This window comes from Salvelinus sp. IW2-2015, unplaced genomic scaffold, assembly GCF_002910315.2.
Source record: "Salvelinus sp. IW2-2015 unplaced genomic scaffold, ASM291031v2 Un_scaffold1139, whole genome shotgun sequence".
In the NCBI taxonomy this organism is placed as follows: domain Eukaryota; kingdom Metazoa; phylum Chordata; class Actinopteri; order Salmoniformes; family Salmonidae; genus Salvelinus; species Salvelinus sp. IW2-2015.
In genome coordinates, this window is record NW_019942750.1 from 100,450 (window position 1) to 128,348 (window position 27,899).

Consider the following 27,899-nt stretch of genomic DNA (forward strand, 5'->3'; position numbering starts at 1 on the left):
GCTGGCGATCCTGGATGGGGAATATTCATCATTTCCACGGCCATGGGACACTGTACTAGTCTGTGGCGACCTAAATAATAGAATTTTAGTTGGACCAGACCTGACACCCTCAGCCAGCACAGGGGGACACAAGCACCTGCACTTGGAGGTGAAAACAGCGATGTTGGCCCGCTCAATTATGTATCCCCCGCTTAGACCAAACTTAGGACAACATAACCAAAAAAACAGGTCACAACTCAGCAGCCTTGTTTGCACGCTGGTATGTAACATAGTTAATGGTAGATCCTTCGAGGAGAACTCTACAGTAGGTACACCTATAGCTCATCTTTGGCAGTAGTACTTGGTAACTATTTATTACTGAACCTCACACCGAGTATCTTAGACGGCGTTCCGACCTACAGCAAAAATCACCTCTACACTTGAAACAGAGCAATACCACTTTGACTGACCCCAAACTAAAGGAAAGCTTTGACTATGTACAACTCAGTGAGCATAAGCCTTGCTATTGAGAAAGGGTCGGCCGTAGGGGCAGACATGGCTATCAAGAGAAGAACGGCTATGTGCAACTGCCCACAAAATGAGGTGGAAACTGAGCTGCACTTCCTAACTCCTGCCCAATGTATGACCATATTAGAGACACATATTTTCCCTCAGATTACACAGACCCACAAAGAATTCGAAAAACAAACACGATTTTGATAAACTCCCATATCTATTGGCTGAATTACCACAGTGTGCCATCACAGCAGCAAGATTTGTGACCTGTTGCCACAAGAAAAGGGCAACCAGTGAAGAACAAACACCAATTGTAATACAAACCCTATTTATGTTTATTTATTTTCCCCTTTGTACTTTAACAAGGATACCATCAACACCACAGGCCTTTTTGGGTTGGAGGGTTTGTATTTTGTCCTGTAGTTCATTCAATATAATTGGAGAATCCAGTGGGTTTCTGGTAGTCTTTAAGAGTTGATTCTAAGATTTGTATTTGATCATGTATATGTTTTTTGCTGTTTGCTTTTTGTTATAGAGCCAAAAAGATTTTAGAAGTGGTTTTTCCGTTCATCTCCGTTTTGGACAGATACACGTCTTTGTGTTGTTGTTTGTTTAGTCCTGTTCCAATTTTCCCAGAAGTTGGTTAGATTCTATGAATTCTTCAATTACAATCTCCCTCCCTCCCCCTCCCTCCCTCCCTCCCTCCCTCCCTCCTCCTCCTCTCTCTCTCTCTCTCCTCTCTCCTCTCTTGCTCTCTCTCTCTCTCTCTCTCTCTCGTCGTTCTCGTCTCGCCGGTTCCTGCCTCCGTCTCCTCTGACTGACCGCCCTTCATCCGTCATCTCTCTCTCTCTCTCTCTCTTCGTCTCTCTCTCTCTTCATCTCTCTCTCTCTCTCTCTTCTTCTCTCCTCCCCTCCCTCCTCCGCTCCGTCTCTCTCTCTTCTCTCTCGTCTCTCTCTCCCTCCCTCCTCCCTCATCCTCCCTCCCTCCCTCCTCTCCCTCCCTCCCTCCCTCTATTCTCTCTCCCTCTCCCATGTCTCTCTCTCTCTCTCTCTCCATGTTCTTTCCCTCCCCTATGTTTCTCCCTCTTTCTCCTCCCCATGACTCTCTCCTCACAGTTGTACGCTGAGCAAATGAAGGTTTTCCATTTAGTCTTCCCCTATGTTAGTCTAGCTGCTATCTGTCGAGGTGGATATTTCAGGTTTTATTTTAGAAAGCAAGATGGAATCTGTTCACAAAAATGAACACCTATGGGTGTTAGTTGGAAATACCAGAGCTTACGTAGAAAAAAACAGATTGCCAGAAGAAGAAAAAAACAGATATAAGCCAAATACTATTACTATCACAAAACACTGAGACAAAGTGGCAAAGGCTTTTTCTGTCATAAACAGAGAAAACAGCCGCCCTTTAATTTCTATTCTGAATAATGGTGTATTTCCTTTCTTAAGAAGGAATGGGTCTCATTGAAATTGCCTAGGCAGGGGGGGAGAGAGAGGATGAGGATTTTCAGCTTGGGTCACGGGATGGATGGCTGTGTTGTAATTGGCTGATTGGGGGAACATGGCGCGCAGCTAACTAGAAAAAGACGACACTACAGAAAACCACTTCAACACAAAGTGCCAGTCTAGTTCTGAACAGGAAATCCAGGTCGTAGAGGCATACGTTTCTCCTAAAAAAAGAAGAGCAAAAAAATGACAGGATGAACTATACACATTATTTTAAATTTTTTCTTTGTCAACTTTGCAATGCCAGCAAGTTGTTGTTTTGAAAAAAACTTAAAAACTACTAACTATTCTTAATCCAAGTGTGTCTGGCCAAAGTGTTTCAGGATAAAAAGGTAACTTATGTTATCTTCTATAAAAGATCCTGTGTGATTTGTGATCAGGCATGAGACGGTGTGAGAGACTGTGAGATTACAACCCATATTTTATGCTTATTTATTTTCCCTTTTGTACTTTAACCATTTGTACATCGTTAAAACACTGTATATAGACATAATATGACATTTGTAATGTCTTTATTCTTTTGGAACTTCTGTGAGTGGAATGTTAACTGTTAATTTGTATTTGTTTATTTCACTTTTGTTTATCATCTACCTCACTTGCTTTGACAATGTTAACATATGTTTCCCATGTCAATAAAGCCTCTTGAATTGAATTGACTGAGGAAGAGGGTGCAGGCAGTTATAGTGGGAAGTGACCCAGTAACCTACAGTACAGTCCCACCCAGCCAATCCATTTACTACGCTCAGAGACAGTTAAGCCAAGAATGTGACACCTAGAACAATTAAGGGAGGTGTGTGTGTGTGTGGTGTGTGTGTGTGTGTGTGTGTGTGTGTGTGTTTGTGTGTGTGTGTGTGTGGTGTGTGTGTGTGTGTTGTGTGTTGTGTGTGTGCGTGCGTGCGTGTGTGCGTGCGTGCGTGCATGTGTGTGTGTGTGTTTACAGATATTTTTAAAGTGTGAGAAATGGAGAGGTTGTGTGTGTGTGGGTGTGTGGGGGGATGTGAATAAGGTGTGTGGGGGGATGTGAATAAGTGTCTGGGTGTGGGGGTATGTGAATAGGTGTGTGGGGGATGTGAATAGTGTTGGGTTGGGGGGGATGTGAATAGGTGTGTGGGGGAATGTGAATCAGTGTCTGGGTGTGGGGGATGTGATTAGGTGTGTGGGGGGGGATGTGAATAAGTGTCTGGGTGTGGGGGGATGTGAATAGGTGTGTGGGGGATGTGAATAAGTGTGTGGGGGATGGTGATAGGTGTGTGGGGGGGATGTGAATAGGTGTGGTGGGGGATGTGAATAGGTGTGTGGGGGGATGTGTATATGTGTGTGGGGGATGTGAATAGGTGTGGGGGGGATGTGAATAGGTGTGGGGGGATGTTAATAGGTGTGTGGGGGATGTGAATAGGTGTGTGGGGGGTATGTGAACAGGTGTGTGGGGGGATGTGAATAGGGTGTGTGGGGGATGTGAATAGGTACTTACAGCAAAGTAAGTTTGGGAGGAGAGAGAGAGAGAAGGAGCGAGACGAGGGCACGAGAGAGAGGAGAGGCAGAGAGAGAGCGGAGGATGGCAGTAAGAGAGAGGGAAGAGAGAGGGAGAGAGATAGAGAGACAGAGAGAGAGAGGGGCACGGAGAGAGGGAGAGGTGGGGAGAGAGATATGGAGCGGCAGAGAGAGAGAGAGGAGAGAGAGGGGTGGACGAGAGAGGGGAGAGAGAGAGGGAGAGCAGAGAGAGAAGGAGAGAGAACACGAGAGAGAGAGTGGAGAGAGCAGATGCGAGAGAGAGAGGGAGAGAACGAGAAGAGAGAGCGGGAGAGAGAGAGAGAGAGAAGGGGGGAGAGAATGACGAGAGAGAGAGAGAGAGAGGAGAGAGAGAGAGAAGAGAGAGAGAGGATATTCCTGCGTGAGAAGAGAGAGAAGAGAGAGAGAGAGAGAAGACGACGAGAAGAAGAGTAAGAGGAGAGAGAGAATGCAAGTGGCCAGTTACTCAAGCAGGACAAGCGACGAGGGGCGGGGGGGTGGGCGCGGGAAGAGGGCGAGGGGGGGTGATGAGTTGAGGTATTGGCAAGCTTATTGACCCGCTGTTTATACAAAGCCAATGTTGAGTCACTGTGAGTCAGGCCATCGTAAATGCAGTACTCTCTAAGTACATGAAAGAGACAGCAATGATAGTAGGGATGAGAATTGGAAGAGAATGTCCAGCCGACATTCAGATAGAAGCGGCTTGTCTGTTTCAATAGGATCCATAGAGATGGGCCGTGCAGGGAATACTGGAGCTGTATCTCATGCTGTAAGAGGATTGGAATTAGAACCTTATATCGTTATGTTTTGTCCACTTCGCTGAGAGATGGAGAGCTCTGTTGTCACTAAGTAAACCTTCACCCTGTCCTCACACACAGAATACAACGGCAATAACACACACACACTACACCAACCACACCACACACACAAACACACACAATGGCACACACACACACCAAACACACACACACAACACACACACACACACACACCCACACACAAACACAATACAGACAAACTATAGAAGCACATGCACACACACACACCAACAACACACACACAAAAACACACAAACACACACACAACACACACACACACAACACACAACACACACACACACACACACACAACACACACACAACACACCACACACTCCTCCTTCACCTTTTCAGCATCCGACAGCATTGGACCCATCTGGCCCCTGGGTAGTGGAGCTGTGAAGTGATAAAAATATTGTGTTCACGTTCAAAATCAAAACTTCAAAAGAACAAGTCCAGAGTAAATTAGACACTGTTAATGACAGCCAAGTCCGTCAAACTCGGGGGACATTTTCAATCAGTGACATTTTCATGAAGCCCCTGACAGAAAGGTTATATCCCAGATTGTCTGGGCAACAAATGTTTGTGACACACACTTTTCAAGCCTCAATCTATTGATCGTTAGTTAATATAGTTATTTTGTCTCTGTCCTGTGACATACTGGTAACTTTGTTGAAGACTTTCTTATCGGGAGGATTTCAACCACATTGGCTAGGTTTTGTCTGGCTTGACCTCTGTCCATAGTGACTCCTGTTGTCCTCTCTGTCCATAGTGATGCCTGTTGCCTCTCTGTCCATGTGACTCCTGTTGTCCTCTTGTCATAGTGACTCCTGTTGTCTCTCTGTCATAGTGGACTCCTGTTGCCTCTCTGTCCTATGTGACTCTGTTGCCTCATCTTCATAGTGACTCCTGTTGTCCTCTATTATCTGTCCTAGTGACTCTTGGTCCTCTCGTGTCCATAAGTGATCCTCTGTCTCTCTGTCCATAGTGACTCCTGTGCCCTCTGTCCATGATTGTTCTCTGTATTGTCCCTCTCTGTCCATAGTGACTCCTGTTGTCCTCCTCTGTCCATATAGTCTCCTGTTGTCCTCTCTGTCCATAGTGCTTCGTTGTCCTCTTGTCCATGAGTGACTCTGTTGTCCTCTTGTCCATAGTGACTCCTGTTGCCCTCTCTGTCCATAGTGACTCTGTTGTCCTTGTCTGTGCTCTGTCCATAGTGACTCCTGTTGCCTCTATGTCCATAGTGACTCCTGGTTGCCCTCTTGCATAGTGACTCCTGTTGCCTCTCTGTCCATAGTGACTCCTGTTGCCCTCTATGTCCATCAGTGTCCTGTTGTCCTCTCTGTCCATAGTGACTCCTGTTTGTCCCCTCTGTCCATAGTGACTCCTGTTGCCTCTCTGTCCATAGTGACTCCTGTTGTCCCTCTATGTCCATAGTGACTCCTGTTTGTCCCCTCTGTCCATAGTGACTCCTGTTGTCCTCTCTGTCCTAGTGATCCTGTTGTCCTTTGTCCATGATACTCTTCTCTCTGTCCATAGTGACTCCTGTTCTTCCTTCTGTCCATAGTGACTCCTGTTGTCTCTTTGTCCATAGTGGACTCCTGTTTTGTCCTCTGTCTGTCCATTAGTGACTCTGTTGCCCTCTTGTCCATAGTGACTCCTGTTGCCTCTATGTCATAGTGACTCCTGTTGTCCTCTCTGTCCATAGTGACTCCTGTTTGTCCTCGTCTGTCCATAGTGGACTCCTGTTGTCCCTCTGTCCATAGTTACTCTTGTCCTCGTTGTCCATAGTGACTCCTGTTTTCCTCTCTGTCCATAGTGACTCCTGTTGTCCTCTCTGTCCATAGTGGACTCCTGTGTTGTCCCCTATGTCTAGTGATCCTGTTGTCTTGTCCATAGTGACTCCTGTTGTCCTCTCTGTCCATAGTGATTCCTGTTGTCCTCTCTGTCCATAGTGGAAAGTGACTCCTGTTGCCCTCTCTGTCCATAGTGACTCCTGTTGTCCTCTCTGTCCATAGTGACTCCTGTTGTCCTCTCTGTCCATAGTGACTCCTGAGCTGTATCCATGGTGACTCCTGAGCTGTATACATGGTGACTCCTGAGCTGTATCCATGGTGACTCCTTAGCTGTATCCATGGTGACTCCTGAGCTGTATCCATGGTGACTCCTGAGCTGTATCCATGGTGACTCCTGAGCTGTATCCATGGTGACTCCTTGTGTTCAGGGATGATGCAGGGTGTCTGTCATCCATCACTATTTCTTACTGGATGTGTGTGTGTGGTAAAGAAAGAGTGTGTGTGTGTGTGTGCGTGTGTGTGTGTGTGTGCGTGCGTGTGCGTGCGTGCGTGCGTGCGTGTGTGCGTGTGTGTGTGTGTGTGTGTGCGCGTGTGTGTGTTTGTGCGTGCGTGTGCGTGCGTTCGTGCGTCCGTGCGTGGGTGTGTGTGTGTGTGTGTGCGTCCGCGTGCCTGTGTGTGTGTGTGTGCGTGCGTGTGTGTGTGTGTGTGTGTTTGTGTGCGTGTGTGTGTGTGTGTGTGTGTATACAGGATTTCTCTCCTGGCTATGTGTTTGTGTGTTTCCGTAAGCTTTAGCATTCATTTGCCTGGGTAAATAATGAATCGACGAGTCTGGAATGGGTTTGTCTGCTAGTGAAAGAGAGAAAGAGAGAAGCAAGGACACAGTGTCTTTCTCCTCCAGCTTTGGTCTTCACTGAGAAACAGAAGAAAGTGTAGCAGCAAGAAAAATCCAATGACCCTTGTACATCTTAAAGGCACCGACCATTTGTCTTCCTGAGAGACTATGTGGTGCTTACGGATAGTATTATGATATAAACATTACTCTGAAATAAGATACGAATAACATATAAAGACAATACATTTTTTTCTCTCCTATTTTAACTATTTACCACATTGTTCCTCACATTGACATTCACTGCGACTCTGAAACAAGTAACAATATCTGCTACAGGGTTATTTTTTACTTGTCCAGTAACAACAGTTTAGTTTTACTGTTGCAAAATGTTTTCCTACGACGTGTCCTACTAAACATGACCCAGGACTGATAGAAACAGCATGTTTCACAGGGCTTTGGACTGTTTGATAGAGAGAGACAGTCAAATGTCAGGAAACGGCTCTATCACTTAGCTAATGGCTTCGATTGGCTCATTAGTGCACAGATTCAGCCAATCCCCTCAATGACACCTGTTGGGTTGTCGGGAAAGAGAATTTTATCTTGGATCAGCCTTCTGCATGTCTCCTGGATATGTAGTGTTCTGAAAACACATTGGACATGAGTGTCTATTTATCCCTGACAGGAATGAGGTTTCCACATCCAGTTCTGTGAAGTCAGCACATTAAATTAAATAACCTTTCTCTGGGCTTTGGGAGAAAAAGGACCATTAATCCCACGTGATTTAGCTACGGGTATAAACCACACAATTCTCTGATTAAAACCCCTCCTAAAACCGCCAAGATCAAATTAAAATACATTTTAGGTGTAGCACAAACCTATCATCACGAGGCTTTCGTGTGAATTATGTACACGAAAGCAAAATGTATTACGTTCTGAATTACTTCATCATGTTCAGTGGTCTGTTTCGCCAGAGGCACATTGCTAAAAGTGACTGAGATAGGAATGGGAGGATATTTGCAAAAAGGTAAAACTTGTTTCCGTTGACTGAGAACTGAGAACAGGTCACAACAGTTGAACCCGCAGCCTTCAGGCTAGAACACTCTGTCTTGGGTCAGCTGAGACGAGCACACATTCCACTGTCTTGTCTTTGACCACTGAGACAGAGATGACAGAACAGAACATTAGTGTTAAGACTGGGCTAAGTCTTGGGCTTAACTAAGATGCGCCAAATGAGCAAGAAAGCAGACCTGGTTGAAATACGATTCCAAAATGATTTCAAATACTTTATATCAACAAGTGAAATCAGAAGGTTGCAGATTGCACAGAACAGAGCGGTAAGGATTGTTTTAAGGTGGACATACAGTGGGGAGAACAATAAAATGCAAATTAATGATTTAAAAATCATACAATGTGATTTTCTGGATTTTTGTTTTAGATTCCATCTCTCACAGTTGAAGTGTACCTATGATAAAAATTACAGACCTCTACACGCTTTGTAAGTAGGAAAACCTGCAAAATCGGCAGTGTGTCAAATACTTGTTCTCCCCACTGTATGGTTCTTCTGTTATAGTCATGCTCAATGCTCTTGGTTGGTCATCAATCAACAAGATAATTGGGGGAAAAAACATGCTTATTTTATTTCATAATATACATTATTTAAAACGGCCAAGTTCTATTCACAACGGTATTCAGTTGGTAAGAGACAGACATTCAGTAAATACTAGGAATAGATTGTCCACCATCTATGTGTTATCCAGACAGAAAAGACAAAATAACATTTCAATTTAGAGCAATAAAGAAATGTAATAATTTATCTGAGCAAACCAGAAACCTTTCAGTATGTAAATTAAAATCATACTTAAGAACCATTTAAATCTAATACATAGCTGTTCTGGACTCTTGGAATATTAGTCCAAATGAGGACTAAAAGAGACCCTAATAAAATAAAATAAAATAAAATAAAATATCTGTGCTTGATTGAACTTGCCTGACTTAATAAAGCCAATAGAAAACTTCCGATAGTGCAAACACAACCCATCTGATACTTCAGGCAGTCAAAATCATTTTTAACCCAGGTCTGCCTTGGGCTAACTGAGTTGCTCTGCTGAGCAAGAGAGAGCCAGTGACAAAATGAAAGAAGTTAACTGAACCGTCCTGTTAAACAAACAGTATCAGCATTTATAGTACCTGGCCCACTCCCAAGCAAACACAGCCTGGGTGATGGTGGAAAGAAGAAACCACCTGTTTGAACTTCAGGTCTGGTTGTGAGCAGGTTTGAGTTAGTTCTGTTACCTGAGGTTAACTGTAACAAGCCTATAGTACAGAACTCCAGACCTTGAGGCTCTCACAGTACAGCTGGTGTTGTGATTAAGCCTATATACTGTAACACTATGCCACTGTGACACTATAAACACTAATACACTATAACACTATGACACTGTACACATATGGGGACACTAGTACAACACTATCAACTAAAACGCTATGAACTTGTTGACCACTTATAACAACATATGACACTATAACACTATGACACTATGACACACACACAAATGACACTATGACACTATAACTAATAACACTTTGACACTTAATAACACAATGACACTATTGACACTATAACACTATGACACTAATAACACATATGAACACTATGACACTATAACACTATGACACTATGACACTATGACACATAACACTATATACTTAAACACAATGACACTTGACACTTATACACTATGACACTATGAGCACTATACCCACGTATGACACTATGACACAATGACACTATGACACAATGACACTACAACACTAATGACACAATGACACTACACTATAACCACTTGTGACCACTATAACACAATGACACCTATAACCTATAACACTATGACACAACAACAATATACACTATAACACAATGCCACTATAACACTATGACACTATGACACAATGACACTATGACACAATGACACTATAACAACTAAAACACTATGACACTATAACACTATAACAATATACACTATAACACTATGACAACTATGACACAACAACAATATGATGCACTATGACACCATGCACAGCTGTGACACTATGACACTATAACACTATGATACTATAACATATGACACTGTACACTATGAAATATGACACTATAACACTATAAACTTGACACTATGCACTATGACACTGTGCACATATGACACTATAACACTTATGATAACTATAACAATATGACACTGTTAACACTATTGACACAACTATAAACATAGACACAACCTTATAACACTGATAACACTATGGACCACTAGTGCCACTATAACACTGTGACACTATACACTATGAACTATGACACTATGACACTGGACACTATGACATAGTAACACTATGATACTATACACTATGAGACTAGAACACTATAACACTATAACACTATGACACTATGACACTGTGACACTATGACACTATAACACTATGAATATAACAAATATGACACTGTAACACTATAACATATGACACTATGACACAGTAACACTATAACACTATGATATTTGCTTCTGCACCTGCATTGCTTGCTGTTTGGGGTTTTAGCTGGGTTCTGTACAGCACTGTTGTGACATCAGCTGATGTAAGAATGTCTTTTAAATAAATACATTTGAATTGATGATTGATATGACACTGTGACATTATAACACTAATAACACTATAAGACTATGACACTATGACAGTATACACACAATCAACATAGACACTATAACACGATGAACTATAACACTATGACACTATGACACTATGACACTATAACCATGACACTATAACACAATGACACTATAACTACATAACACTATGACCACTATGACACTATACCACTATGACACTATGACACAATGACACATGACCACAATGACACTATAACACTATGACACAATGACACTTATGACACTATAACATGTGACACTATAACACAAATGACACTATAACACTATAACACTGAGACACAACAACTAATATGGACACTATAAACACAATACACTATAACACTATGACACTATACACAATGACACTATGACACTATACACAATGAACACTATAACACTACTAACCATATAACACTTATAACAATATGACACATAACACTATGACACCTATAACACTATACACACTGTGACATCATGGCACTATGACACATGTGACACTATGACACTATAACACTATGATACTATAAACAATAGACACTGAACACTATGACACGTATAACACTATGAAACCTTAGAACACTATAACACTATAACACTATGACACTATCCACTATAACACTGTGCACACTATAACAATATGACACTAAACACTATGAGACCTAGAACACTACAACACATAACACTTAGACACTATAACACTTGACACATGACACTATAACACTATGATACTATAACAATATGACACTGTACACTATAACAATATGACACTATGACACAGAACCACTATAACACTATGATATGTGCTTCTGCACCTGCATTGCTTGCTGTTTGGGGTTTTAGGCTGGCTCGTACAACCACTTTGTGACATCAGCTGATGTAGAATGTCTTTATAAATACATTGATTGATTGATTGATTATGACACTGTAACATTATAACCTATAACACTATACAGACTATGACACTATGACAGTATAAACACTACCAATAATACAACAATATACACTATACACACGCATGACACTATGCCACGAGACACTATAACACTACACTTACATGACACTATGACACTATAACACTATAACATGATGACACTAAGACCACAATGACACCCATGACACGATGACAATGTAACATATGACACGAGACACTGTACAACAATGACACAATGACAAGATGGCACTGTAACACTACAGTACTATGACACTATGACACCACAACACAATGACACTATGACACATATAACACAATTACACTATGACACTATAACACAATGACACTATGACCTATAACACAATTACACTATGACACGGATGACACTGACCAAGATGCAAACTACAACAATATGACACCTATAAACACTATGACTACTAAAACACTGATTAACACTATGAACACTATAACACACATGGACACTTATACACTATAACACTATGACACTAAACACAGACACCTATAACACGAATGACTACACTATAACACTAATAACATTATGACGGCAGACAGACAGGCAGGGCAGACAGGCAGACGGAGAGATTAGACAGCAGGCAGCAGGCAGACAGACAGACAGGACATAGATAGACAGACATACAGAGAGACAGCATACAGAGAGACAGCAGATAGACAGATAGAGAACAGACAGGCAGACACAGACAGACAGACAGATGGAGAGACAGACAGGCAGGCAGGCAGGCAGACAGACAGACAGGCATACAGAGAGACAGAAGGACAGAGACGACAGAGAGACAGACAGCGCTGACAGAAGAACACCAGCAGACAGACAGACAGCAGACAGAGACACAGGAGAGCAGACAGGCAGGCAGGACAGGCAGAAGACACAGACAGAGACAGACGGCTTACAGAGAGACAGACAGACAGACAGATAGATAGATAGAACAGACAGAGAGACAGACAGGCAGTACAGACAGAGAGACAGGCAGACAGAGGAGACAGGCAGACAGAACAGAACAGAGAGAGACAAGACAGACAGGCAGCAGGGACAGACAGGCAAGAGAGCAGAGAGAGAGCTGAAGAAGGAGAGGAGAGAGAAAGAGAGAAGAGGAGAGAGACAGACAGACAGACAGACAGGAGCAGACAGAGAGAAGCGCAGAAACAGAGCAGCAGGCCAGAGAGAGAGCACAGACGACGAAGAGAGAGGAGAGAGAGAGAGAGAGAGAGAAGAGAGAGAGAGAGAGAGACAGACAGACAACAGACAGACAGGACAGACAGACAGCAGACAGGCAGACAAGAGACAGACAGACAGACAGACAGACAGTTAGACAGAGAGAGACAGACAGACAGACAGGCAGGAGGACACGACAGGCGAGAAGACAGACAACAGGAGACAGAAAAGAGAGCAGACAGACAGACAGACAGACAGACAGACAGACAGGCAGACAGCAGGCAGGCAGACAGGCAGACAGAGAGAGAGGCAGACATGCAGACAGACAGGCAGGCAAGAAAGAGAGAGAGACAGACAGACAGACAGACAAGACAGACAGACAGACAGACAACGACAGACCAGACAGACAGACAGACAGACAGACAGACAGACAGACAGACAGACAGACAGACAAGAGAGACGAGAGAGAGAGAGAGAGAGACAGACAGACAGGCAGACTAGACAGACAGACAGGTAGACAGAGAGAGACAGACAGACAGACAGACAGACAGACAGGCAGACAGGCAGGCAGGGCAGGCAGACAGGCAAACAGAGAGAGAGGCAGACATGCAGACAGACAGGGACTCTTTAGTATGCCAGGTAGAACCAAAGGAGGATGGATGAATGACAGGCACTACCGCAATCAAATATTACACCACATCAACACTCATCATATAGTCAGCCTCAGAGATGCATCAGAACATCACACACGACCAATCGTCGCTCTCCCTTTGAACTTCCACGGGGAATTGTGACTGGAGAATTTCAATCTGTGTGTCAGATGACCTGTCATTGATTCCGATATTGGTCCTTGTCCATCGTGTGGTAATAGCATTTATATTCTTACGCATCTGAGAGATAAGAAGGTTCTAAACCTCCAGACTCTCACTTTAGAAAAGGACATTCTCCTAGTTGTTTCCTGAGAGAAAATTGAAACGTTCCATTTTGGAAAAGTAGCAATAAAAGTTGAATTGCTGAAGATTGTTCCCTAGATGTGAATTGGATTAAATCTGGGTGGGCGGCGTGGGGGGGGCATCCACTGGCTCAAGGATACATCAACTGATTTTTCACCTTGACGCTCAAATTCAAACCATGAACCCTTTCGGTTTAGGGTTCAGACCAAACTAAACCCAGAAGCTAGGTTTCAGACCAAACTAAACCCAGAAGCTGGCTTTCAGACCAAACTAACTCCAGAAGCTAGGCTTTCCGACCAAACTAAACCCAGAAAGCTAGGCTCAGACCAAACTAAACCCTGAAGTTAGGCTTTCAGACCAAACTTAAACCCCGAAGCTAGGCTTTCAGACCAAACTAAACCCCAAAAAGCTTTCAGACTAAACTAAACCCTGAAGCTAGGTTTCAGACCAAAACTAAACCCAGAGCTAGTTCAGACAAAAAACCCAGACTAGGCTTTCAGACCAAACTAAACCCAAACAGGCCTTTCAGACAAACTAAACCAAAGCTAGCTTTCAGACAAACTAAACCCAGAAGCTAGGCTTTCAGACCAAACTAAACCCAGAAGCTAGCTTTCAGACCAAAACTAAACCTGAAGCTGAGGGTTTCAGACAAACAAACCCATGAAGCTAGGCTTCAGAACTAAAAACGAGTAGATTCGAATTACTAACCAGAAGCTAGGCTTTAACTACCAAGCTAGCTAGACACTAAACCCCGAAGTCTAGGATCTTACAGAAACCGAGCAGAGACTAAACTCGCCAGAAGCTAGGCTTTCAGACAACATGACTTAGACCACATAACCAAAGCTAGGCTTTCAACCAACACTTAAACCCGAAGTAAGGGATTTCGACCAAACTAAACCAGAAGCTAGGCTTTCAGACCAAACTTAAACCAGAAGCTAGGCTTTCAGACCAAAACTACCCTGAATAGTTTCAGACCAAACTAAACCAGACTAGGCTTTCAGACCACACTAAACCCCGAATGAGGATTCAGACCCAAACTAAACCCAGAAGCTAGGCTTTCAGACCAAACTAAACCCAGAAGCTAGGCTTTCAGACCAAACTAATCCCTGAAGTTAGGGTTTCAGACCAAACTAAACCCCCGAAGCTAGGGTTTCAGTCCAAAGGTATTGCACTAAAATCTTTAGATGAAAAATGAGTGTGTCATCTCATACCAGTCTAGAGATACCAACCTGTCCTACAGAAATATTGCCGGCAAAGCAAACTGACATACACTGTAGTTATGTACTTTGTGGATAGCTTAATGACCTTTCATTGCCTGTGTAATTACAGTGTAACTAGCACTATGACAGAGGAACAACAGTTACCGAGTATGTTGATGCAACTGTTGTAGTACCAATTTTATTTTTTAGGTGAGGGAGCCCATAAAACAAAACAAAAAAAATGACATCGTAATTTCTTAAATCAAAGTTGAATAGCCTGACATTATGGAATACACATCAAATGCATCATCCAATTGCATACGTCTGCCTACGCCCAGAACATTATTATCTAAAGAACATATTTGTTTGTTTTTTTTTATCGCCTAATAGGCCCAAGTTAGCCAGAGGCTACCTAATAGGCTATCCTTACTGTCAATCCCCCCAAAAATGTCCCAACTGCATCTCCATGCCAGTCGTTTGATTGGATCTCCATCAGTTTCATGGGAACATGTATTCAGATCTTCTTCAGTGACAGTTTGGTGAGAGAGAATAAGAGCAGATGGTGTTTATAACTAACTATTATCCTTTCATGTATTTCGATTCAATCAAAGCGTACTTCCTGCCTAGTGGCTCCGTCCAGTTTTGACGAATGAGAAAATGAGATGTGACTATTCAGCTTCAGCTAACCATCCTACAACGTCATTAGAAATGAGGAAGTGTTTATCGTGTAACAGTAACGTTATAGGCCTACTATACTATTCAGGTCTGTTATGGGGAGGCTGGTAGCCTAGTGGTTAGAGCGTTGGGCCACTAACCAAAAGGTTGCTAGATCGATATCCCCGAGCTGACAAGGTAAAAATCTGTCCTTCTGCTCCTGAACAAGGAAGTTAACCCACTGTTCCCCAGTAGGCCGTCATTGTAAATAAGAATTTGTTCTTTAACTGACTTGCCTAGTTAAATAAAGGTTCATGTAAAATGCAATGTGAAACATTATGTGATCTAGCGAGACATTGATCCATCTTTGATCTAACTTTACTAAACCAGCATCATTGTCAGAAGTCATTTTCCTCTATTTGTAATAGTAGGACTATTAGACGTAGGCAACAGGTCTTGATGAGACAACATTTTAAGTGATCGCAGCGCCCTTTGTGGTGCTGAAAGGACAGCGCCAGGATCGTGCAACGATGTTAAAAAAGTTTGAACCAACTTGTGGTGGTGAAGGATAGCTGAAGGTTAGCTGAAGGTTAGCTGAAGGTTAGCTGAAGGGTCGCTGAAGGATGGCTGAAGGATGGCTGAATGATAGCTGAATGATGGCTGAATGATGGCTGAAGGATAACTGAAGGGTCGCTGAAGGATAACTGAAGGGTCGCTGAAGGATGGCTGAAGGATGGCTGAATGATAGCTGAATGATGGCTGAAGGATGGCTAAAGGATAACTGAAGGGTCGCTGAAGGATGGCTGAAGGATGGCTGAAGGATGGCTGAATGATGACTGAAGGATGGCTGAACGATAGCTGAATGATAGCTGAAGGATGGCTGAACGATAGCTGAAGGATAGCTGAAGGATGGCTGAATGATAGCTGAAGGATAGCGGAAGGATGGCTGAAGGATAGGTCTGCTGTTCAGGAACAAATAAACAATAATCAGCCTAATAGGACTACGGCTATATGGTATAGCTATTAGTAGGCTACCGTCTAATGTAAATGCAATACATATAGCTTGATATCATTGCACAGTTTGTGAGGAGAGCTTAATTGCTCGTAGACATTTCATTGTATTGTTTAGCTTAAATAAACTTTGATTTGATTAGCTTGAACACATGATTACAATATACCGTTACAGAATAAAAGAAAACAGAAAGGTGAACTGTAAATTCATAGAATATATTCACATAGATTCGACATGCTATCAAATCGATAGACCAAGTAGGGAACATAAATCTATGCTAAGCAGAAATCCAGGAAACCAAATCAATATTTTGGTGTAATCTTAGTGGTAATTAAATGTAATGTCTCACTTTCTCCAATGTGAAGTCTCCAGTTAGCTGTCGAACCAAGGAGGAGGAGACTGTTCACAAAAATAACATAATGGTACTACCTGTTGACTCCTGAAGACATTTAGAAAGGTTGGCTCAGGAGTGTGTGTGTGTGTGTGTGTGTGTGTGTGTGTGTGTGTGTGTGTGTGTTGTGGTGTGTGTGTGTGTGTGTGTGTGTGTGTGTGTGTGTGTGTGTGTGTGTGTGTGTGTGTGTGTGTGTGTGTGGACACCGAGTAGGGGGATGGGGTTCATATGGGTGACAGGAAGGTGTGGTGGTGATGGGAGAAGTGCTGATTTGTCTCTCCTCTCTCTTTGTTTTTTCTGTCCCTGTCTTATCACCTCATCTCCTCTCCTCTGTCCCTCCCTCCCTGTTTCACTTTAATAGTACGTTGCTGTGGTGAGAACCTTGCTCAGGTACAGTATGGTAGGGAATGCTTCTGATGTGTGTGTTAACGTGTGTCTGTGTGTTTTAATAGAACAGCTCACCTTTTCTTGATTATTGAAGAGTCATGTAGAACCTCTCTTATCAACGTTGTGTCTTTTAAAGACTTTAAAACCCCCTGAAATGATGCAGAATCCATGCCTCTCTCCCTCTCATTCACTCTTCTGTTTCTCCCCATTTGGCAGTTAGACGCGTCGAAGAGCTTACCAAGCCTGTACTAGTGACACCAGGAAATAATTAGCAACAAGCTTTTGTGTAGACGTGTCTCAAATGTCATAACCAAAGCACTTCGACAGGAAGACGGTGATGTTATCACAGCATCGAGCGAACTCAGGGCAGTAGCTCGCGACGTCGTCGTAATACGTACACTATCACAGACATAACGCCTCACTACAAAAGGTAATCAGGCTACAGAGTTTTTTTCAGAGCAACACGTGAGCCGAAACACACCATGACTCAGCACTAAAAGTACCGTGTCATTTGAATAAGCCAGGCAAGGCCCGATGGGTTACCACTGTGCCTGTAGTCATGGTGATATGCCATGAGGACTACGATACAATAACAATAGGAACTCATTAGACACCAACTACACACAACACAACACAGACACACCCATCAGTATTGTCTTCCGGGATACTGAACTTGGTCTACACAAGTATTTTTGTCCTGTAAAAAGCCGTGTTATATTTACCTCTCCTCTGACATGATGTAACCTGTTTGACACGGACACAGCCTGTATAGCTCACTTGTCACTGAAATGTCACCAACGGCCAAAATAATGCAGGACAAAATCACAATGGCGGATAAGGGGTGGTGATGTCATATAAACTGTTTGTGTGTGTGTGTGTGTGTGTGTGTGTGTGTGTGTGTGTGTGTGTGTGTGTGTGTGTGTGTGTGTGTGTGTGTGGTGTGTGTTGTGTGGTGTGTGTGTGTGTGGTGTGTGTGTGTGGTGTGTGTGTGTGTTGGGGTGGTGTGTGTGGGTGGTGTTTTGTGATTCACAAAAACATCCGCTTTATCAATCAGGCCTGTGGGCATTAGCTCAGAAATAAACGCATCACCTCATCACCCCACTCCCCCTACATCACCTATCCCCACTACCCTACATCACGCCACTACCCCTACATTCACCTTATCACCCACTACCCCTACATCCACCTTATCATCCCTAATCCTCTCCCATACCCTACATCACCGTGATCACCTACACTCACCCACAGCGCTACCTACATCACCTTATACCGCACAGGTAACCACCCGTACATTCCTAGCTCGAACTTATCAACGCCACTACCCCTACATCACCTTACACCCTACCATACATCAATCATCACCCCACTACCCCTACGATCACCTTATCACGGCCACTACCCTACATCACTTACCCGCCACCTATCCCCACTACCTAATCACCTACCTCATCCCCGTCTCACGTACCCTACATCACTTATCCACTCCCCCTAACTGACTCACCTTATCACCCACTACCCTACATCACCTTAATCACCCCCACTACCCTACCATCACCCCACTACCCTACATCACCTATCACCCACTACCCTACATCACCTTATCACCCACTACCCTACTCACCTCATCATCCCATACCCATACATCACCTTATACCCCACTACCCCTACTCACCCTCATCACCCACTACCCCTACTCACTTATCACCCCACTACCTTACAGTCACCTTATCACCCACTACCCCTACATCACCTCACACCCACACCCCTACATCACCACCCACTCACCCCTACATCACTTATCACCCACTACCCTACATCACTTATCACCCCACTACCCTACATCACCTTATCACCCACGATACCGCCTACATCAACCTCATCACCCCACTACCCTACATCAGCTTATCACACCACTAACCCCTACATCACCTTATCACCCCACTACCCTACATCACGTTATCACCCACTACCCCTACATCACCATATCACCCCACTACCCTACATCACCCTACTACCCTCCATCACCTATCAACACACCCTAACCTACATCACCTTATACCCACTACCCTTAACATCGCCTATATCAACCCCACTACCTACATCACTTATCACCCCCTACCCCTAACTACCACCTCATCACCCCAACTACCTCACATCCTTATCACCCCACTACCTTACATATGCCTTACTCACCCCACTACCCTACATCACCTCATCACCACTCACCCCAATCCCTTATCACCCCATCCACATCTACATCACCTTATCACCCCACTACCCTACTCACCTAACTCACCCACTACCCCTACATCACCTCATCACCCCACTACCCCTACATCACCTATCACCCACTACCCTACATCACCTTATCGACCCCACTACCCCTTACATCACCTTAATCACCCCATACCCTACATCACCTATCACCCACTACCCCTACATCACCTTTCATACCCACTAGCCCTAAGACAAGTCACCCCACTACCCTACATCACCTTATCATCACCCCACTACCCTACATCACCTATCACCCCACTACCCTACATCACTTATCACCCCACTACCTTACATCACTTATCACCAGCTACCCCTACATCACCGTTATCCCGCACTACCCCTACATCAACCTACATCACCCACTACCACCTACATCACCTTACACCACTACCTTACATCACCTTATCTCACCCACTACCCCTACATCACCTTATCACCCCACTACCCCCTACTATCACCTCATCACCCACTACCCATACATCACCTTATCACCCCACTACCTACAATCCCCTTACAACCACTACCCCTACATCACCTCATCACTCCAACTACCCTACATACCTTATACACACTCCTCATCACTTATACCCCACTACCCTACATCACCTCATCACCACATACTACATCACTCTCACCATACCCTACATCACCTTTCACCGCCCACACCACACCTACCCATCACCTATCACCATCACCCCACTACCCTACATCACCTTATCACCACACCCCTACATCACGTCATACCCCATACCCCTACATCACCTTATCACCCCACTACCCTACAATCCCCCTCATCACCCCACTACCCCACATCACCTTATCACCCACACTACCATCACCACTATCACTTATCACCCACTACCCTACATCACTATCACCCCACCCTACATCCACCTTATCACCCCCACTACCCCTACATCACCTTATCACCCACTACCCTACAGTCACTTATCACCCCTGACCCCCTACATACCTTATCACCCCACTACCCCTACATCACCCCACTACCCCCTACATCACCTCATCACCCCACTACCCTACATTCACTTATCACCCCACTACCCCTACATCCCTTATCACCCACTACCCTACATCACCTTTCCCCACTACCCCTACATCACCCACTACCCCTACATCACCTCATTCACCCCACTACCCTACATCACCTTGATCACCACCCTACCTTACATCACCTTATCACCCCACTACCCTACATCACCTTATCACCACACTACCCCTACATCACCTCTATCACCCCACTACCCCTAATCACCTTATCACCCCACTACCTTACATCACCTTATCACCCACTACCCCTACATCACCGTCATCACCCCACTACCCCTACATACCTTATCACCCGCACCACCCGTACATCACCTTATCACCCCACTACCTCTACATCACTCCTCACATCACCCTACTACCCCCTACATCAGCTCATCACCCACTACCCCTACATCACTACCCCTACATCACCCCACTACCCCTACATCACCTTATCACCTCCACTACCCGTACATCACCTTATCACCCCACTACCCCTACATCACCTTATCAACCACACCTACATCACCTATCACCCCACTACCCCTACTCACCTTATCACCCACTACCCCTACATCACCTTAATACCCCATACCCCTACATCACCTTATCACCCCACTACCCCTACATCACCTTATCACCCCTACCACCTACATCACCCCACTACACCCTACACACTCTCACCCACTACCCTACATCACTTATCACCCCACTACCCCCCTACATCACCCTATCACCCCACTACCCTTAATCACCTATCACCCCACTACCCCCTACATCACCCCACTACCCTCTAACATCACCATCACCACCAACTACCCCTAACAACTTATCCCCCACTACCTACATCACCTTATCACCCCACTACCCTACAGTCACCTTATCACCCCCTACCCCTACATCACCTATCACCGCATACCCCTACATCACTATCACCACTCCCTTACATCACCTTATCACCACTACCCCTACATCACCTCATCACCCCACTAACCCCTACATCACCTTATCACCACCACCTACACACTTACACCCACTACCTACATCACCTAACATCACGCCACTACCCCTACATCACCTTATCACCCACTACCCCTACATCACCTTATCACCCCACTACCCCTACATCACCTTATCACCACATACACCTACACCTTATCACCTCCACTACTCCACATCACTTATCACCCGACATGACCCCTACATCACCTTATCACCACCATACCCCTACATCACCTTAATCACCCCACTATCCCCTACATACACCTTTATTACCCGCACTACCCCTACATCACTTATCACCCCACTACCCCTACATCACCTTATCACCCCGACTTACCCCTACATCACCTTATACCCCATTACCCTACATCACCTTATCACCCACTACCCCCTACATCACCTTATCACCACTACCCCTACACACCTCATCCACCCCACTTACCCCTACTATCCCCATCACCCGCCTAACTACACCTAGCATACCTTATCACCCACTACCCTAACATCACACCGCCACTACCCCTACATCACCCCACTACCCCTACATCACGTTATCACCCCACTACCCCTTAATACTCATCACCCCCACTACCTTACACTATCACCTTTCACCCGCTACCCCTACATACCTTATCACCCCACTTCACCCTACATCACCTTATCACCCCACTACCTTACATCACTTATCACCCCCTAACCCCTGACATCACCTCATCCCCACACGTACCCCTACGATTACTTTATCACCGCCATATTACCCTAACACTCATACCTCCACACCCCTCCATGATCACCGGCCACTACACCCTTACATCACCCCACTACCCTACATCACCTTTACCCACTCACCTACTCAATGCACTTCATCACCCGACTTACCCGTACATCACCTTATCACCCCCCTCCCCTACGCCCTTACACCACTACTACATCAACCTCACACTTACCCTACATCGACCTCATCCACCCACTTACCCTGTAATCACATTATCACCCCACTACCCCTTACATCACCTTATCACCTCACTTACCCCTACATCACCTTATCACCCCACTACCCTTACATCACGCTGGTTGGAGTTAAACCTACAGGGAGGTAGCTGTTCCATGGACAGGAGTTGGGTTTAACCGTACAGGAAAGGGATAACTCTCCAGGGAACAGGGTTGGAGTTTAAAACTACAGGATGGTAGTTCCTCCAGGAACAGGGTTTGGCAGTTAAAACTAAGGAGGGTAACTCCTCCAGGAACAGGGTTGGAGTTAAGAAACTACAGGAGGGTAACTCTTCCAGGAAACAGGGTTTGGAGTTTAAATCTACAGGAGGGTAACAGGTCTCCAGGAACAGGTTGGATAGTCCTGCTCTTCAGAGCACTAAATCTGTAAGTCGTCTTGAGGTGTTCCCACTTCTAATGGAAATTGTTCGGTTTTGGGGAATGGTATGAAACTGAGAGGATGGATTCTAGATCTGTTGCTAAATGGAAACTGGAACCTTGTGGACATCTTCCTGCTGGGTCACTAGGTTACATGAGGAGTAGGACACTAATATTCAGTGCACAGTGTTTTTAGGTTGGAGAGAGTCAGGAGAGAGGGGAGAGTCAGGAGAGGGAGAGAGGGGGAGGTTAGGAGAGAGGGGGGAGAGAGGAGAGAGAAGGAGAGAGGGGAGGTCAGGAGAGAGGAGAGAGGGGAGAGTCCAGGAGAGAGGGGAGAGTCAGGAGAGAGGAGAGAGGAGAGAGGAGAGAGGGGAGGTCAGAGAGAGAGGGGAGAGAGTCAAGGAGAGAGGTCAAGAGAGAGAGGGAGAGTCAGGAGAGAGAGAGGAGGGGAGAGTAGGAGGAGAGGGAGAGAGGGAGAGTCAGGGAGAGAGGGAGAGAGGGGAGAGTTAGGAGAGGGGGGAGAGAGGGGAGAGTCAGGAGAGAGGGAGAGTCAGAGAGGAGAGAGGAGAGAGGGGGAGCAGGAGAGAGGGGAGAGTCAGGAAGAGAGGAGAGAGTCAGGAGAGAGGGGAGAGTCAGGAGAGAGGAGGAGTCAGGAGAGAGGGGAGTGTCAGGAGAGAGGAGAGAGGGAGTGTCAGGAAGAGAGGAGAAGGGGAGAGTCAGGGAGAGAGGGAGTGTCATGAGGGGAGTGTCAGGAGAGAGGAAGAGAGGGGAGAGTCAGGAGAGAGGAGAGAGGGGAGAGTCAGGAGAGAGGGGAGAGGGAGAGTCAGGAGAGAGGAGAGAGGGGAGAGTTAGGAGAGAGGGGAGAGGAGGAGAGTCAGGAGAGAGGAGAGTCAGGAGAGAGGAGAGAGGAGAGAGGGAAGAGTCAGGAGAGAGTCAGGAGAGAGGAGAGAGTGCAGGAGAGAGTCAGGAGAGAGTCGGCGAGAGTCAGGAGAGAGTCAGGAGAGAGGAGAGAGTCAGAGAGAGTCAGGAGAGAGGAGAGAGTCAGGAGAGAGGAGAGAGTCAGGAGAGAGGCGGAGAGTCAGGAGAGAGTCAGGGAGAGGACAGAGGAGAGTCAAGGAGAGAGGGTCAGGAGAGAGTACAGGAGAGAGTCAGAGAGAGTCAGGAGAGGAGTCAGAGGAGAGAGGGGAAGTCAGGAGAGAGGAGAGAGAGGGAGAAGAGAGGGGAGAGTCAGGAGAGAGGGAAGTCAGGAGAGAGGGAAGAGAGGAAGAGAGGAGAGAGAGAGAGAGGAGAGAGGAGAGAGGAGAGAGGAGAGAGGGGAGAGAGGAGAGAGAGAGAGGAGAGAGGAGAGAGATTCAGCGAGAGAGAGAGAGGAGTCAGGAGAGGAGGAGATAGAGAAAGGAGAGGAGAGAGGGAGAGTCAGGAGAGAGGAGAGGAGAGAGTGCAGGAGAGAGGAGCGAGCGGGAGAGAGGAGAAGGAGGAGAGAATAAAAGGAGAGTAGGAGAGAGTCAGGGAGGAGGAGAGAGAGAGGAGTCAGGAGAGAGGGGAGAGGACAGGAGGAGTCAGGAGAGACGAGGGAGAAGAAGTCAGGGGAGAGAGAGGAGAGTCAGGAGGAGAGGGAGAGGAGGAGTCAGGAGAGAGGAGAGTCAAGAGAGGAGAGAGAGTCAGGAGAGAGGGGAGAGTCAGGAGAGAGACGGAGAGCTAGGAGAGAGAGAGAGAGTCAGGAGAGGAGGAGTCAGAGAGAGAGAGACAGAGAGTGTCAGGAGAGAGAGAGAGAGGAGAGAGAGTGGGAGAGAAGAGAGAGAGAGAGAGAGGCGGAGAGAGAGAGAGAGCAGAGAGAGTAAGAGAGGAGAAGTCAGGAGAGAGGAGAGATATCAGGAGAGAGGGGAGAGAGGGAGAGAGAGAGAGAGGAGAGAGAGGAGAGAGTCAGGAGAGAGGGGAGAGAGGAGAGAGAAGAGAAGAGGAGGAGAGTCAGGAGAGATGGAGAGGAGAGTCAGGAGAGAGGAGATGAGAGGGAGAGAGAGAGAGAGAGAGGAGAGAAGTACAGGAGAGAGGAGAGGGAGAGAGAGAGAGAGGAGAGAGGAGAGAGAGGAGAAAGGAGAGAGAGGAGGAGAGGAGAAGAGAGAGAGAGAGAAGAGGAAGAGGAGAAGGAGAGAGGAGAGAGAGAGAGAGGGAGAGGAGGAGAGAGAGGAAGGAGAGAGGAGAGAGGAGAGAGAGGAGCGAGGGAGAGAGGGAGAGAGGAGAGGAGAGAGGAGGAGAGGGAGAGATACAGAGAGAGAGAGAGGGAGAGAGTGAGAGAGAGGGAGAGAGGAGAGCGGGGAGAGGAGGAGAGAGGGGAGAGGAGAGAGAGAAGGAGAGAGGGGAGAGGAGAGGAGAGGAGAGAGGGGAGGGAGAGAGGAGAGAGGAAAGAGAGGAGAGAGAGGAGAGAGGGGAGAGGAGAGAAGAGAGACAGGGACAGAGAGGAGAGATGGGAGAGGAGAGCGGAGAGAGGGGAGAGGAGGAGAGAGGAGAGAGGAGAGAGGAGAGAGGAGAGAGGAAAGAGAGGACAGAGAGGGAGAGAGAGGACAGAGAGGAGAGAAGAGGAGGGAGAGGAGAGATGAGGAGAGAGGAGAGGTGAGAGAGAGGAGACAGAGGACAAGAGAGGAGAGAGAGTAGAGGAGAAAGGAGAGAGAGGAGAGAGACGACAGAGAGGAGAGAGGGGAGAGGAGAGAGGAGAATAGGAGAGAGGATAGAGACGACAGAGAGGAGAGAGGGGAGAGGAGAGAGGAGAATAAGAGAGAGGAGAGAGACGACAGAGAGGAGAGAGGGGAGAGGAGAGGCCTACACTGTTCAACACTGCTGGTACATATCTAATGACATCATGTCTGTGTCTTTTGAACAACACCTATGAGGTGAGTTCTATGTGTACGGCAGCCATTCGTTAGCTTAGAAACACACAATACTAGCGCAGGCCTACAGAACGATCCATGCACCAAAAAGCTCCGCTTGGTAAATTGATGAGACCTGCGACAGCTGATAGATATTAAGTTTACTTAAGAGGCAGCAGGCAGACATTGGAAAGTACAAACTTTGCCTGAGGCCAAGCAAACAGCTTTTAACTGTGTTCAGAGCCACCCACCCCCCAGGTAGCGAATACAGTCAACTGTTATTACTGTTAGCTCATTAACTTCATTAACTGACATTGACAACATGGAGGAATACCTGTCCATTGCCTGTTTTGGAGGTCGAGCTCTGCATTTTGTTCTCATATAGTCCTACCATATGTCCCACAACGAATCTACTCGGGCTTTTCAGTCTCCAACGGAATGGTGTTCAACAGTATTAAACATGATACAGTAGTTAATGACATTACATCTGTAGACCCACATACACACACACACACACACACACACACACACACACACACACACACACACACACACACACACACACACACACTTTTTTAGTTTATACCAATAGCCTAAAATTATATACATGGGGAATTCTTATTCTGTGACATCCCTTATTCTCTCGCCTTAGTGCTGTATTTACTAAAACAAAACTCATTTTATTTGTAATAACTCAACTTTACATTGTGTATTTTATAAATAGTTTTCATGGAAATAGTTTTCAAAGATTTACATTTAATCATGGAATTAGGATGGGAAGCCTATGACTGAGTCGAGCGCAACAGATGTGCAAACCTGCTTTGTGCATATTTATAAATAATAGCCATATGCCTTAATATATGTCATATTAACTACAACTCTCTGCCGTTATTGTTGTTGTTAATATGTGACTTGTAAATGTGCAATAACGTATTTGTGTGGTCTTCTACTACCAGGCAGGCTCGTCTTATTACCTTCACATGTACCGTTAAGAAGGGAAGAGGAGAGAGAGATACGTTACCTGTTGCTCTAAATAAAGGCGTGGCACCCGTTCGCCGTAGGTATCAACAATTCACGGATAACTTCAGTTTTCATTTATAACACACAACCTCCCGTAAAGCAACGAAAGTAAAAAGTTCAAACCATCCGAAAAGAGAACATAGTTTCTGTTCATATTTGACAATGATAGCTCCGTTGTTTGTAGTGTTTGTTTGCCGTCTGTCGCTGCTAAGGAAAGTTCCCCCGTGACTGCCGTGTCTCATGTCTGTAGAAAAGCACGGCTATTTGAATGTCAGATGTTAGCCTAAGCAGGGCCTGGACTTAAGCTGCCTGGTTTGCATGGCCATAATGAGTGATCATGTGACTTCACCCGGATCACAAAACTTCTAAATACTCGCCCTCTCACTGTTTTATGAACCAACCGGTGCTCCGTTTATGAGCAAGGGTGTGGAATCAGGGCTGGATGACGTTTTGATAATATTCTATTTGTATAGTATTAGTAATACTATAATAGCCTTACATTAATCATAAAACGTGAGCTTTAGCGCCTCTTTTCAACTGAGATTTAACATTACATAACATAAACTCATATTAGATGCTTTAAAGAGCGTGCTAATTTTATTGGTTGATTTTATTCATATATATGACTTCTTTTTACATGACAGTGACACAGCCACCCCTGTCATCTGTCACTAAACCAGGGGTATATTCATTACGCCGATTCTGTTGCAAAACAAACGTTTACTCCAAACGGAAAAGTTTTGCAACAAAAACGAGAGTTTCTATTGGACAAATGCAGGTAGGTCCCTCCCTGTTTTACTACGTTTGCTCTGTTTGCTTCCGTTTGGTTCATAAACGGTTAACGGTTTCCGTTGCGAAACGTAATGAATACACCCGTTCCACTGTTTGATACGATTCTCGTCACTAACCACGATCCCATCCACAGTTTGTACCGGAGTATAGTCATAACGTAAAAAA

At 45.4% G+C, this 27,899-nt stretch overlaps 1 protein-coding gene across 1 annotated transcript in view; it reads right to left on the bottom strand.

Annotated features, from left to right (window-relative positions):
* Positions 1-27,191, bottom strand: part of zgc:194930 (uncharacterized) — a 38,293-nt gene extending 11,102 nt beyond the window's left edge. The window contains exons 1-2 of the mRNA XM_024137254.2: positions 26,944-27,191; positions 4,672-4,721 (exon numbers count right to left, since the gene is read on the bottom strand). Of these exons, the coding sequence (XP_023993022.1) occupies positions 4,672-4,682 (11 nt within the window). The 5' untranslated portion in view covers positions 4,683-4,721; positions 26,944-27,191. The remainder of the gene's footprint in view (positions 1-4,671; positions 4,722-26,943) is intronic.
* Positions 27,192-27,899: the final 708 nt, after the last annotated feature.